Raw genomic sequence first — 15,856 nt, forward strand, 5'->3', positions numbered from 1 at the left:
GGGTTTATCGGCAGTTGGCATCCAACGTTATGGTGCATTACCGTCACCTACCATACTGGAGTGTGGACCAGAGACAGGGATAAACTAAATCCTACCTGCCAACCCAGTTTCTCTTAAAAAATACAACAAAATATGTGATACTATATCTAATGACGTTCTCCTCAATATATTCTTTAAAATAATTTCCTGTATCCCCTTCTCCCACATACTTAATCTCATCCTCTCTCTTTCCCTCTGATACTGCCCACACTGTAGCAATACATGCTCCAGAGTCTCGATTTCCTGACAATAATCACATTTTCCTGATGGATGCTTTCCTATCACGCTTAGTGTCTTATTCAACTGGCTGTGTCCCACCCTTAATCTTGTAAATATAGCCTCCTCTCTTCTGTCCCTTCCTGCCGTCCTCCCCTCCCTGACTTTCCTCTGTACTTGAAATAAATGCCTTCCCTTAATATTGATATTCCACTGCTCCTGCCATCTCTGCACCATCACTGTATATATCAGTCTTTTTGCCTCTGCCTTGCTCATTGACACTTCAACATCAACATCCCCACTACTAAGTGCTTGTTTAGCCTGTTCATCTACTGCCTCGTTCCCCTCCACCCCCACATGGGCTGGAACCCAAGTAAATCTTATCTGAATACCCATCTGTTTAATCCTGCCATGGGTTTGTAGCACCTCATTAAAGCAGGTATTGTCTGCTATGTGAGCTAAAGGACTGGAGACTCATTAACACTGCGCATGAGTCAGAGCAAATAACTACTCTGTCTGGCTTGACTTCCTCCACCCACTGCAAGGCCAACAGTATGGCCATCAGCTCCGCCGTATATACAGCCAGATGATCTGTAATACGTTTCCTGACTTCCACCCCACATTCCTGCACTACAAATGCTGACCCAGTACGTCCTTTCCTTGGATCTTTTGAACCATCTGTGTAAATGGCCACAAAATCCTGATACACAGTTTCCAGACATCTCTTAAAGAAATCAGCTGGATCAACACCCTCCCTATCTTTCTGTAGTCTCTCCAACACTCTCTCGGAGCGTACAGAGTGCACACTGGATGCTCTGGCTGAGGATTAAGGTTGATCCGACTGTTCTGACCTCACAATGTTAGTCAAGCACCCAAGCTAACTGGCTAATGTTGGCTAGCTTGCTTGCTACTTCCAGACACAAATGAGAAACACCTCACTCTGACCATTTACTCGCCCTAGCAGAGCTGGTTAGGCTGTTTTCATGTTATCCAGATCGTTGGTGACTGTAACTGTGCTGCTGGCAACATTTTTTGACTAATGTTTACTGACACCGGCCATATTCAACGGGTGTTGAGCGTTCGTAAATTCATCAGTTATTCTGCGCTCTGGCACACTGAGATGAGGGTGCTCTGAAATCGGAGTAGATAGCAAGAGTAAATTACGAACGCACCCTAAATATGCATACTACCGTGCTCCACACTCTCATGCTCCATGTGCATTCTCCGAGGACGTTATCTTGAGTACGTCCTTGTGAGGATGAGAGTGTGGAGAACACATAAAACATTTCATTTGAGAAGCACTCGCACTCCCCCTACTGTATTACCTCACGCTGCATCTCCCCATTCACTGAACCTTCTTCCAGCCAGGACAATGGCAACAATAGAGATTAAACAAGATATACACAAAGCAAACGTTTTACTTCATAATTATCAGCTAGATATACAGTGCATTCGGAAAGTATTCAGAGCCCTTCCCTTTTCCCATATTTTGTTACATTACAGGCTTATTCTAAAATGGATTAAACACATTTTTTCCCTCGTCAATCTACACACAATACCCCATGATGACAAAGCGAAAACAGGTTTTTAGATTTTTTTGCAAATGTATTAAAAATAAAAATAAAAACCTTATTTACATAAGTATTCAGACCCTTTGCTATGAGACTCGAAATTGAGTTCAGGTGCATCCTGTTTCCATTTATCATCCTTGAGATGTTTCTACAACTTCATTGGAGTCCAACTGTGGTAAATTCAATTGATTTGACATCATTTCGAAAGGCACACACCTGTCTATATAAGGTCCCACAGTTGACAGTGCATGTCAGAGCAAAAACCAAGCCACGAGGTCAAAGGAATTGTCCATAGAGCCCCGAGACAGGATTGTGTCCAGGCACAGATCTGGGGAAGGGTACCAAAAAATGTCTGCAGCATTGAAGGTCCCCAAGAACACAGTGGCCTCCATCATTCTTAAATGGAAGAAGTTTGGAACCACCAAGACTCTTCCTAGAGCTGGCCGCCCAGCCAAACTGAGCAATTGGGGGAGAAGGGCCTTGGTCAGGGAGGTGACCAAGAACCTGATGGTCACTCTGACAGAGCTCCAGAGTTCCTTCCAGAAGGACAACCATCTTTGCAGCACTTCACCAATCAACACCAATCAGGCCTTTATGGTAGAGTGGCCAGATGGAAGCCACTCCTCAGTAAAAGGCACATGACAGCCCGCTTGGACTTTGCCAAAAGGCACCTAAAGGACTCTCAGACCATGAGAAACAAGATTCTCTGGTCTGATGAAACCAAGATTCAACTCTTTGGCCTGAATGCCAAGCGTCACGTCGGGAGAAAACCTGGCACCATCCCTATGGTGATGCATGGTGGTGGCAGCATCATGCTGTGGGGATGTTTTTCAGCGGCAGGGACTGGGAGACTAGTCAGGATCGAGGGAAAGATGAATGGAGCAAAGTACAGAGAGATCCTTGATGAAAACCTACTCCAGAGCGCTCAGGACCTCAGACTGGAGCGAAGGTTCACCTTCCAACAGGACAATGACCCTAAGCACACAGCCAAGACAATGCAGGAGTGGCTTCGTGACAAGTCTCTGAATGTCCTTGAGTGGCCCAGCCAGAGCCCGGACTTGAACCCGATCGAACATCTCTGGAGAGACCTGAAAATAGCTGTGCAGCGACGCTCCCCATCCAACCTGACAGAGCTTGAGAGGATCTGCAGAGAATAATGGGATAAATTCCCCAAATACAGGTGTGCCAAGCTTGTAGCGTCATACCCAAGAAGACTCAATGCTTTAATCGCTGCCAAAGATGCTTCTTCAAAGTACTGAGTAAAGGGTCTGAATACTTATGTAAATGTTATATTTCAGTTTTTAATTTTTAAGAAATTTGCAAAAATGTCTAAACACCTGTTTTTGCTTTGTCATTATGGGGTATTGTGTGTAGATTGATTAGAAAAAACAACAATTTCATCCATTTTAGAATAAGACTGTAACGTAACAAAATGTGGAAAAAGTCAAGGGCCCCGTGTAGCTCAGTTGGTAGAGCATGGCACTTGCAACGCCAGGGTTGTGGGTTCGTTTCCCACGTTGGGCAATATGAAAAAAATGTATGCACTCACTAACTGTAAATCGCTCTGGATAAGAGCGTCTGCTAAATGACAAAACAATTTAAATGTCTGAATACTTTCCGAATGCACTGTACATACAAATGATCAGACAACACATTGAAAGCATACAATTACAGCTAGTCCTGTGCTCAAATAACCTCTCACTATTTGTCTTTGTCAAACGTGAGTTTACCTTAAGCACTTTGACATAAAAAGGTGAAAAGTAAAGGACTCACCTTCTATGTCAGTGTGAAGTGACAGCAGCTATACAGCCTACTGAGTGTTCCCTGAGTTGAAACACCCTTGCATCTTGACCAATGGCTCACTTTTCCTTTCGTTATTTGTCACAACTACATAAAGGAATGGGGATGGGGATCCTATATGTGTGCTTCCATATCACACGCTTTGCGTGTTCAGCACCGTGGAGAGCACTACTAATGTTATATCGCTTTATTTTCATACAGCTGGAGAGCTATATTTAAAGCTTGACCAATATCGCCCTCTTGTGTTAAACTCAGGAAATGAAATAAACCTGCAAGGTTAGTTTGTTTTGTGTGTATTTTTAGACTTGCTGATATGAAAGGTCAAGGATACCTCTCCTACCACGACCATGAACTCTCTACTGTCACATAACTAATACATACATAACACATAGGATACCTCTCCTACCACGACCATGAACTCTCTACTGTCACATAAACTCTCTACTGTGGTCCTCTGTAGCTCAGCTGGTAGAGCACGGCGCTTGAAACGCAAAGGTAGTGGGTTCGATCCCCGGGACCACCCATACACAAAAATGTATGCACGCATGACTGTAAGTCGCTTTGGATAAAAGCGTCTACTAAATGACATATTATTATTATTATTATAACTCATACATACATAACACATACAACGTTTTTTTGTTTTTCTACACAATGTAATTAATTATGGTTAATTATCTACTACCCTGTGTTTGCCTTTAGGGCTCATACCTAACCTTTAGATATATTTGTTGAATATTGCTACAATAAAAAGTTTATATATTTGAATATTATTTACAAATCCATACACGTCTCTGTCATTCACTGGGATCAGTCCAAAAGCTCCTCCTCCTACACTGTCACGCGCATGATAAGGGTATGGGCTCGCCTTCTTCCAGACTCGTCATTTCAGACAAACAGCGAACATGGCGGGTCTAATGGCAAAGAAGTGCATCACCCCGTTTGTTGTGATCAGAAGGATCACTTTCCCGGAATATACGGTCCAAGCCGCCTACCACAAGAAGGTCAAATAACCTGTATAGCTAGCTGTGTTTGATGGCTGATAAATTAAGCCACGTGTCACTGTTTAGGTCGTAAACTCATTCAATGTGAATGGCTTGCTAGCTTGTTTTGACAACTAACTTAGGCTAACGTTAGCTAGTTGCTATGTAAGCTTGTCTAGAAGTAAATTTAGCATTGAATATCTAGTAATGTATTTGTTTAGATGTTTCTCTTAGAGTATCTAGTTGAAATATTTTAAAATAGAGGTCGAAGTAGCTAGCTTAGCTAACAACATGCGTCACATGCCTTGCCTAGTTAGCTAGCGTATATCTATCTAGCTAACATATTAGATAATGTTCTTTCTGAAAAATACAATTTTTCGGGCAATGCAATTTTAATCTCCAGCTGTATCTCGGTTGATGCAGGTCCTACTGATGTAGCTAGCTATACCTGAAGGTTAATATGTTCCTTCCTCAGCTGTTTTAGCGAATTCCATAAATTAGCTGTTTGGTAACACTAACGCTACAGGTGACAGTCAGTGCTCTGAAGCAGCATAGTGGTAGCACCAGTGTACTACCTGCCCTGGCAATATACGCAGTTTAATTGATTCTGGATTTTTCTACAGAACGTGTGAAATAAGATCACATTTCCACAGTAACTCTCGGTTTCTGTTGAACCTGTATTATATACATGTGTTAGAGAACACAATAACCTATAGATTATGCCATCTATTTGGTGGAATTGTCCATTTGGATTTAGGCTAACATTTCATCACTAATTCTGAACAGCCTACAATAATGTTTACAAAGCCTTCTTTGGCCAAAAGGAACATGAGCTTGATCATTTAAGGCTGCTCCCACAGTTATGAGATTTAGGCTAGTCAATAAAACAACTGTTATCAGTACCAACTGGCCCCTAACAAACTCACCAAATATTTAGGATAGTCAGACACAAAGCATTGTTCAATAGTGCGCAGAGAATGACTCTGCATCATGGCGATTACATCTGGGGGGAGGGAGGTTGCAGCAAGAAGTACTACAGTTGTGGACAGTGGAGCCCTGTCCTAATCTGTTTATTTTAATTTTCCTTGTGTAACGTTGAAACTCCCCCTTACATAACGGGAATGCAAGAGCCCTCTCAGCCTTGAGGCTGCTTTTTTGGGAGACAGTCAGAATGAATTTAAGGATGATATTATGTGAATGTTTGTAGCTATGCAGCAGAGAATATTACCATGATGGGGACATCATAAACTTGAGTTAAGTGGAAATGACAGTTCTTCAATATGTTTTTGTCTCCTTGTTGCCATGTTTAGGTAGTGGACCACTATGAGAACCCAAGGAATGTTGGATCCCTGGACAAGACCTCCAAAAATGTGGGAACAGGCTTGGTGGGAGCCCCAGCTTGTGGAGATGTGATGAAGCTTCAGGTATGTTGGTCCCCTGTCCTCATTACTCCCTCTGTCTCACCATGGCAACCTCACAGGAACCTCAGATGGCCTGGGATTTTGAATGAGGTCACCATGTCTTGGTTGTGTTCCAAAGAAGCAGATAACAGCACAGATAGGATTTAGCAAGAAGCAGCGTGCTCTATTTATTTAGTTACCAAGTATGTATTTAGTAATGTTACAACATTGTTTATTTATTCAATTATGTGGACAAAAGACACTGTTGCATAAAGTGACTCATCTACAGATTGAGGTGGATGATCAGGGGAAGATTGTGGACGCCAGGTTCAAGACGTTCGGCTGCGGCTCAGCCATCGCCTCCAGCTCCCTGGTAACGGAGTGGGTGAAGGGCAAATCTGTGAGTGAACATTCTGCATCCATGACACTTCCTCTGCTTCCTGTTTTACTGTTCTGTTGTTGCTCTGTTTTGTATTTCTCAATTCAAGTCATTTCCACCACGGTTTGTTTTTTCCTTTCATTACATATCATGGATGGATCGAGTTTATTTATTGGTTGGTGGACGTTGCCCTCTTTTTGGCTTTCAGATTAACGAAGCACTGACAATAAAGAACACGGACATTGCCAAAGAGCTCAGTCTTCCACCGGTCAAACTTCACTGCTCCAGTAAGCCCTTATTTCAGTCTAATATCTAATACTGTTCTGCCCCGTCTAACAAGTTGAAGTTCTAAACCATACGTGCCTTTTTAACATCTTTTACAACTATTTGAAATTCTTGCCTTTTTCTCCAGTGCTGGCAGAGGATGCCATCAAAGCTGCCCTGCATGACTACCGTCTCAAACAGCAGGATGGCAAGATTGAGGCTGTCAAAGCCAGCAACTAAGGGAGGGCTCTCCCATGTAGTCCTGGACACCCCTGTCCTGCACCCTACTGCCAAGGGGACACTCAAATGTAGTCCTGGCTCCCCACTCCTCCATCCTTCTATATATGAGTCCAGGTTATGTCCCCCCATACAACGTACATAGATAACACAGTATACACACCAGGCCCCTGTGGCAATCTGTGGTTTCCCAATCTTTACTCTGTAGCCTGTCACGTTAACGCACAATTTAAGGGCACTGATCGGGTGATTGGTACAAAGTAAGCCTTATTTTCAGGAGTGAGAAATGCGAGGTGAGCCGAGATAAGTTTGCTTTGTTTTTATTAGCTTTATTTTGTCATGGTTTGGGGGTGTTTTCCATTGGGAAATGATTCTGTATGCAGTGGTGGAAGTATTGAATAAGACTTCTAAAGGTATCCCATCAACACCCATGTAGTACAAATGTTTGGAAAGGCGATGATGAAATGCAAGTCGGAAGATGTAAAATGGTAGCAAACTGTTAAGGTATCTATTTGGATTCTTTAGTGACATTTCAGACTTTTTATTTTATTTAACCTTTATTTAACTTGGCAAGTCAGTTAAGAACAAATTCATATTTACAATGACGGCCTACCAGAAGGCAAAAGGCTTCCTGGTTGTAATGCAAATTTAATAAAGTAGTACGTGTATGTAGTATGTTATATCTGTTTATTTTTAGTCATGCAAAGTCTCTGTAATCAGCTTTGAGGTATTTGTTAGCGGTGTGCAGACTACCAGAAACTAGAGCAATGCTTTTATTCTCCACTAGATGGCATCATTGGCATACTTTATCCAGAGCCATGTAAATACATTCTGACTTCATCCATAAATTCAGATAGTGGTTCTGCTTTTATCAAATACCAACTCAAACACACAACACATTTTAGAATGCTGCTCTCTTTACTGTCTTCACAAATTCTACTGTATTCAACCAAAGAACACTATGAAAATTAAGAAACCAGAACACCACAGTTTACTCTCCATTAGTCAGCACTTCTACAAAAATGCTTGGTTGTGTGCCAGGTCATGTTTTTAACCACACTACACACACAGGACTAACCAGCCTGTATTGTATTGTAATGGAACAGTACCAGTAGAGTAGACCGCTGTGTTGGGTGCTTTCCCAAGTTCTGTCACAGGACCTGGGTCTGCAGCAGAGCAACTGTTGTCCCTTAATGGGCCAATCCAGAGTTGCTACATCCACTTTTGGACTGTGCACTCTGAAGAAATTGCTCTGCCATTTCCTGGTTGCTAAAATTGTAATAGTTTGCCTAATTTCAGTGTGTGACAAAAGAAGCAAGTAAAGTGTAGAGAATCATTGTACCATCTAAACCGCTGGGAAATAATTTACATTTTAAGTAACAAAAAATATTGTGTTTGAAGCTGTTGTACAAAACCGAAAGTAAAAGACAAACTAAACTTAATGAAAGGCATAGAACAGATCTGCCGCTTTTTAGATGTGAATTTGGTCAGGTCGCCCCAAAAAGTTCCATATTGCAGCTTTAAATTAATGATATGTAGCCATTGATTCTTGATGAATGTAACTTACAAATGCTTCATGAGCTTAGTTCAACTGTCGCACCCCATCAAAACCCGAAATATACACTTGTTTTACTCCAATGTTTGTGAACAAAGTCAATGTAAACAAACACTGTATAGCTTCTAAACATGGTTAAAGCTATCAATTTGAGCTCATGGATGTTCAGTCCTTGTATCCATAGCTCTGTCTATGAATTTGAGAGTGGTTCTATTTATTAAGCCCCATCTCTCAGCTCTTTACCAAAACCAATGGTGGGGTGACGGCTTTGTTATTGTTTGAACTCCGGATTGGCCCTTTAATGGAAATGTTTAAAGAGAAATGATAAACAGTTAAGTAACTAAACAATAAACACAGGTGTTATAATGCAAAAATACCTCCCTTAATGTAGGAAACATACTGTCTGAGTTCAAGTTGTGGCAGATGCTGCACCATGAGGTGCTCATGGTGAACTTAACCTTTGTCTAAACATTAGACTGTTACCATGGATATCAGTCTGAAAGATGTCGCATTTCACATGATGCACAATATGTAAAAAATAGCCAAATGTAACCGAAAGTTGTCAACCGAAGCAGGTTCCTTGCAATCAGCTGGAAGTGTTTGCCTTTCGGTCTGTGATTCAGTTAGGCTCTGTCATATTGTGCAAGTGTTTGTCACATTAAATATACAGACCAGCATACTGAAGTCCGGTTGATAACGCTTCTCTGTGGATAGTTTGTATCAGATTACCGCCAACATGATTGTGTACTACAGGAAAAAGAGGACCGAGCACGCCTCCATTCTCATCGACGGGGCTGTAGTGGAGCAGGTTGAGAGCTTCAAGTTCCTTGGTGTCCACATCACCAACAAACTATCATGGTCCAAACATACCAAGACAGTTGTGAAGAGGGCACGACAAAGCCTATTCCTCCTTAGGAGACTGAAAAGCTTTGGCATGGGTCCTCAGATCCTCAAAAAGTTATACAGCTGCACCATCGAGAGCATTCTGATTGGTTGCAACACTGCCTGGTATGGCAACTGCTCGGCCTCTGACCGCAAGGCACTACAGAGGGTAGTGCGTACGGCCCAGTACATCACTGGGGCCAAGTTTCCTGCCATCCAGGACCGCTATACCAGGCGGTGTCAGAGGAAGGCCCTGAAAATTGCCAAAGACTCCAGCCACCCTAGTCATAGACTGTTCTCTCTGCTACCGCACGGCAAGCAGTACTGGAGTGCCAAGTCTAGGTCCAAAAGGCTTCTTAACAGCTTCTACCGCCAAGCCATAAGACTCCTGAACAGCTAATCAAATGGCTACCCGGACTATTTGCATTGTCCCCCACACCCCCTCTTTTACGCTGCCGCTACTCTCTGTATATTATCTATGCATAGCCACTTTAACTCTACCTACATGTACATATTACCTCAATTAACCTGTGCCCCCGCACATTGGCTTTGTAACGGTACCCCCTGTATATAGCCTCGCTACTGTTATTTTACTGCTGCTCTTTAATTATTTTTTATTTTTTACTTAACACTTATTTTTCTTAACTGCATTGTTGGTTAAGGGCTTGTAAGTAAGCATTTCACTGTAAGGTCTACACCTCTTGTATTCGGAGCATGTGACAAATACAATTTGATTTGATAAGGACAAAATCGGCGGACAACAGGTAAAGTACATTTAAATAAAGTTTGTTCAACATTCTGACTTGTAATGGGACTGTTCAGGAATGATAAGCCTACATGTTAGAGATGAGTGTGTAAGTATTTCACTCTAAGATTCTAAAAGAGGCTAACTTACCCTGTACTTATCCATATTTGTTCTTCAAGAAAAAGCAACTACAAATTGCCCTGAAAATGATCTCTAACCTAGGATTAACACCTCACTAACCTACCAATGGAGAGAGAGAAAAACAAAAGGCAGCACCATTACTTTGGCCATTTTACAAATACAAATAAAAACAACACAGAAACCTCAAACAAGACAGCATATATAGGGGTGTATGGTCAGGTTACATCGTGTTAACCCTTTAGGGAGAGAAATTGAAAGATGGCAGGTTACATAGTGTTAACCCTTTAGGGAGAGACATTGAAAGATGGCAGGTTACATAGTGTTAACCCTTTAGGGAGAGACATTGAAAGATGGCAGGTTACATAGCGTTAACCCTTTAGAGAGAGACATTGAAAGATGGCTACTGGGAAACAGAAGTAAAACAAGTATATGATTACACAGAACTGAACAGACATCATTTGGTAAATCCAAAGACCTTAAAGATAGTCAGTCACTCATGCAAAATTGGTCCAAACCATTGAGCTCAAACATAGTGTCGAGAGCATGGCTAAAATGCTGTTTTCTCTCCAGTGATCAACGGAATAGACAGCTTAACAGTGGAGTCCTCTTGCCTGTCCTCTTCCTACTGGGCCTGTGAGTGCCCTGGGCCAGATGGAGACTCAGCTCCTGTGAGTGACTCATCATCCTTTTTTAGGCCTGTCTGTTCTGGAAGGATTTCTGACTGCTCAGGGCAGCTGCTCTGTTGGGCCTCACTGACTGAGAGCTGGCATACCTCCTCCTCACTCAGCTCAGGTGGATTCGATGGCTCGTTGTCTTTCTCTATGATTTCTCCCACAGCCTGAACATTCACCTCAGGACTTTTCTCTGCGGCTGCAGATATGTGTGTGGAGTCTTTTCCCTCTCGCTCGCCCAGGGGAGGCTTGGAGGGAGTGCGGAGGTTCTTGGCTGCCCTCATGATGTCATGATGGAGCTTCTTGCTGGAGTCCACTGGCTCAGCCTGCTGCCCGTTGGAGGGTTTCTCTGGCACCTCGTTGAAAAGCTTGGTACCTCCGGTCTTGTCCCTCTGGTCCACGTACATCGTAGAGGGGAAGGACGAGGGGTAGTAGGCATTGACCTTCCGTTTGCGGCTCATGATGCAAGCACAGCTGAGGATGAGGAAGATAGTGATGAAGAGGGTGAAGAAAACTAGGATGAGGAACAGGTTCTCCTGCAGGAAGTGAACCATCTGGCTGAGCAGGAAGTGCTCTACGTGGGTGGAGCCATGTGAGGTGGTTGAGGACTCTGAGGTGGGGCCACTGGTGGCAGGTGGGGAAGGGGTGGGAATGAAGCTGTCTAGCTCCTCCCCCTCTGCACTGCCCTCCAATGAAATGTTGAAAGGGAGGGGTGTGGCCAGACTGGGGCTGCTGGACCACAGCATCACCGACAGACCAATCAGATGAAGTGCCATGAGGAATGTCATCTCCTGTAGGACTTGCAGAAAACAAAACAAGAACATACAGTCAGTGCTGCTGTGACTGTTGTCAATTTGCATTTTAACTGTTATTAAATTGCACAGATTTCGATCGACAGAGGTGTTTCGATTCATATAGCAGTTCTTGTGTCTAACATTGACAGCTAACACCTAGAGCTTTTTGTGAGTGTTGCACAATACATTGTAAAGGCTTCACTCATCAACAATGAATGAAAATACCTTATGAGTAATTTCTATTCTTGATCAAATGTCCATAGCTGTAGAGCCCTAAATGGCATTTTAAAACCCAGACAGCAGCTGAGAGCTGATGAAAGGCAGGCAGGATTTAAGGTCTGGATTCCAATCATAGCATGTCACACGCAGGCACACACACAATGCACACATGACTTGCGCGCACACAGACAGACGCACATAAAGGCCTGAATTCAATCAGATTCGACTTAACCCACAGTAACTGCAAACTGCACAGCAGATCATTGTTTTTGTTAAGTCGATGTTGGAGGTGTAACTGCATTGGAGCTGTCAAATTGGTGAGCAGCTCTTTTTCATGCTGGTTCCCGGAAATACATCATGACCCTCTTATTTCCCTGAAATGTAATTTGGCTTAAAGCAATCAACTAAACAGCCCTGCACAGTGTATGGTAGCAATAACAAGAAGGACCTCCACTTACTTTCGCAATGACAGAGAATAGCCAAACTTTAAACCAACTGAACATTGCAGATAGAAATGTCATGAATAGAGCTGTCATGAATCCTTAATCAACATGTCAGAGAGGCAGGTCTGTTCTACACAATATATTTATGTCTGAACATTCCACAGTTGTGCCTTGCTGAATGTGGCCCTGGAGTAGACTGCTGGCCTGGTTCTTGTAAATCATCCCAGCCGACCCACTCCTTCACCCACTTTTTCCACTCCATCTGTGTGCAAGCTGGGCCACATGAGCCATTGCATTCTTCAGGAAAGGGGGGATGGGAGTGCATTATAATTTATCACCCATTCACCTTGTGGGTAGGAGCGTTGGTTGCTGGATCGAATCCCCAAGCTGACAAGGTAAAAATCTGTCGTTCTTCCCCTGAGCAAGGCAGTTAACCCACTGTTCCCCTAGCGCCGATGATGTGGATGTTGATTAAGGCAGCCCCCCGTACCTCTCTGGTTCAGAGGGTTTGGGTTAAATGCGGAAGACACATTTCAGTTGAATGCATTCAGTTGTACAACTGACTAGGTATCCCCCTTTACCTCAGTGTATACTTTCACACACATATACAGTGGGGGAAAAAAGTATTTAGTCAGCCACCAATTGTGCAAGTTCTCCCACTTAAAAAGATGAGAGAGGCCTGTAATTTTCATCATAGGTACATGTCAACTATGACAGACAAATTGAGAAAATAAAATCCAGAAAATCACATTGTAGGATTTTTTATGAATTTATTTGCAAATTATGGTGGAAAATAAGTATTTGGTCACCTACAAACAAGCAAGATTTCTGGCTCTCACAGACCTGTAACTTCTTCTTTAAGAGGCTCCTCTGTCCTCCACTCTTTACCTGTATTAATGGCACCTGTTTGAACTTGTTATCAGTATAAAAGACACCTGTCCACAACCTCAAACAGTCACACTCCAAACTCCACTATGGCCAAGACCAAAGAGCTGTCAAAGGACACCAGAAACAAAATTGTAGACCTGCACCAGGCTGGGAAGACTGAATCTGCAATAGGTAAGCAGCTTGGTTTGAAGAAATCAACTGTGGGAGCAATTATTAGGAAATGGAAGACATACAAGATCACTGATAATGTCCCTCGATCTGGGGCTCCACGCAAGATCTCACCCCGTGGGGTCAAAATGATCACAAGAACGGTGAGCAAAAATCCCAGAACCACATGGGGGGACCTAGTGAATGACCTGCAGAGAGCTGGGACCAAAGTAACAAAGCCTACCATCAGTAGCACACTACGCCGCCAGGGACTCAAATCCTGCAGTGCCAGACGTGTCCCCCTGCTTAAGCCAGTACATGTCCAGGCCCGTCTGAAGTTTGCTAGAGTGCATTTGGATGATCCAGAAGAGGATTGGGAGAATGTCATATGGTCAGATGAAACCAAAATATAACTTTTTGGTAAAAACTCAACTCGTCGTGTTTGGAGGACAAAGAATGCTGAGTTGCATCCAAAGAACACCATACCTACTGTGAAGCATGGGGGTGGAAACATCATGCTTTGGGGCTGTTTTTCTGCAAAGGGACCAGGACGACTGATCCGTGTAAAGGAAAGAATGAATGGGGCCATGTATCGTGAGATTTTGAGTGAAAACCTCCTTCCATCAGCAAGGGCATTGAAGATTAAACGTGGCTGGGTCTTTTAGCATGACAATGATCCCAAACACACCGCCCGGGCAACGAAGGAGTGGCTTCGTAAGAAGCATTTCAAGGTCCTGGAGTGGCCTAGCCAGTCTCCAGATCTCAACACCATAGAAAATCTTTGGAGGGAGTTGAAAGTCTGTGTTGCCCAGCGACAGCCCCAAAACATCACTGCTCTAGAGGAGATCTGCATGGAGGAATGGGCCAAAATACCAGCAACAGTGTGTGAAAACCTTGTGAAGACTTACAGAAAACGTTTGACCTGTGTCATTGCCAACAAAGGGTATATAACAAAGTATTGAGAAACTTTTGTTATTGACCAAATACTTATTTTCCACCATAATATGCAAATAAATTCATTAAAAATCCTACAATGTGATTTTCTGGATTTCTTTTTCTCATTTTGTCTGTCATAGTTGACATGTACCTATTACAGGCCTTGAACCTACAGAACTTGCACAATTGGTGGCTGACTAAATACTTTTTCCCCCCACTGTACATACACACATTCACGGATGCGCGCACACATAATGGTTACAGACGCATTAGTCCCTATTGAAGTGATCAAGATACCATTTGAGATGCATGGACATGACCAGACATGTTTCAACAGTCATGCATTTAGCACAGCCATTGTGTGGAAAACCAATGACATACAAACATTTTAAAACGATTGAATAATACAAGACTTAGTCCGACTTCAAATTATACCTTCTTTTAAAAATAAAAGCTTTGTTCACCACACATTTATCTGCACAATCTCATGCAAATATGGGAAACCCATTGGTCTCAGAGAATCTCCTATTGGAGCACTCTATTGAACAATCCTGATTCCATGCTGGCGGGCTGCTAGCCTGGAGACATAAGTCATGATGCAGTCACAGTAGCTAAACTGCACTGCAATCCAATGGTCATGTGAGGTCACATCTGTCCACTGAAGTTAACTCATATTTGATAAGAACGTTATTTCTCTTTTGGAAATAAACCCTATGTGGTTAAATGTACAGTAAAAGAAAGAATAATAAAATAAAGTGAATAAATAAAAGTGTCTGTACTCACCACCTACAGAAGTGGTCACACACAGAAAAGGCTCCTCTAGAACTGTGGATGCTTTAGAGTTTGAGGAAAATGGATGGGAAAATGAACTGAGAGGACGGGAAAATGTGCCTGACTCACTTCCTCCAACAGTAATTCTACAGTTTCAGATTTCAGACTGGAGGTTTCTCTGACCGGCACAGAAAGAAACAAAACGTTAAGTTCTTTGCGATCGGTACAAATCCCTCCTTCCCCCTCTCCTCTCCTCTCCTTCCCCCTCTCCTCTCCTTCCCCCTCTCCTCTCCTTCCCCCTCTCCTCTCCTCTCCTTCCTCCTCTCCTCTCCTTCCCCCTCTCCTCTCCTTCCCCCTCTCCTCTCCTCTCCTTCCTCCTCTCCTCTCCTTCCCCCTCTCCTCTCCTCTCCTTCCCCCTCTCCTCTCCTTCCCCCTCTCCTCTCCTTCCCCCTCTCCTCTCCTCTCCTTCCCCCTCTCCTCTCCTTCCCCCTCTCCTCTCCTTCCCCCTCTCCTCTCCTTTCCTCCCCTCCTCCCTCTCTGGCTGCCTTGCTTCCCAGAAAATGACTGGGCTCCTGGGCTCCTGGGCTCCACACAGATTGTTCTTGTTAGGCAGTAGTCTAATGTGATGTGGGGGCAGGGCCTAAGGGCTCGGCTCAACTCAGCTCTCCGATCCCAGTTCTGGATGCTCAAGGCCAGAGTCAACACTGCAGCAGGCTGGCTGAGCTCAGAGTGAGGAGAAAATCACCGCTCTGGGTTTTAACTGCGGACAGCGACT

General features: G+C 43.4%; 1 protein-coding gene across 1 annotated transcript; it reads right to left on the minus strand.

Annotated features, from left to right (window-relative positions):
• Positions 1-8,888: 8,888 nt before the first annotated feature.
• Positions 8,889-15,124, minus strand: LOC311136653 (transmembrane protein 119-like). The gene is made up of 2 exons (XM_084170864.1): positions 15,094-15,124; positions 8,889-11,682 (listed from the first exon to the last, which is right to left on the minus strand). Exon 2 carries the CDS (start codon positions 11,669-11,671, stop codon positions 10,835-10,837), a length of 837 nt encoding a protein of 278 aa, XP_084026990.1. The 5' UTR covers positions 11,672-11,682; positions 15,094-15,124; the 3' UTR covers positions 8,889-10,834.
• Between the last annotated feature and the right edge of the window lie 732 nt (positions 15,125-15,856).

Source organism: Coregonus lavaretus, assembly GCF_964263955.1.
Source record: "Coregonus lavaretus genome assembly, chromosome: 10".
Classification (NCBI taxonomy): domain Eukaryota; kingdom Metazoa; phylum Chordata; class Actinopteri; order Salmoniformes; family Salmonidae; genus Coregonus; species Coregonus lavaretus.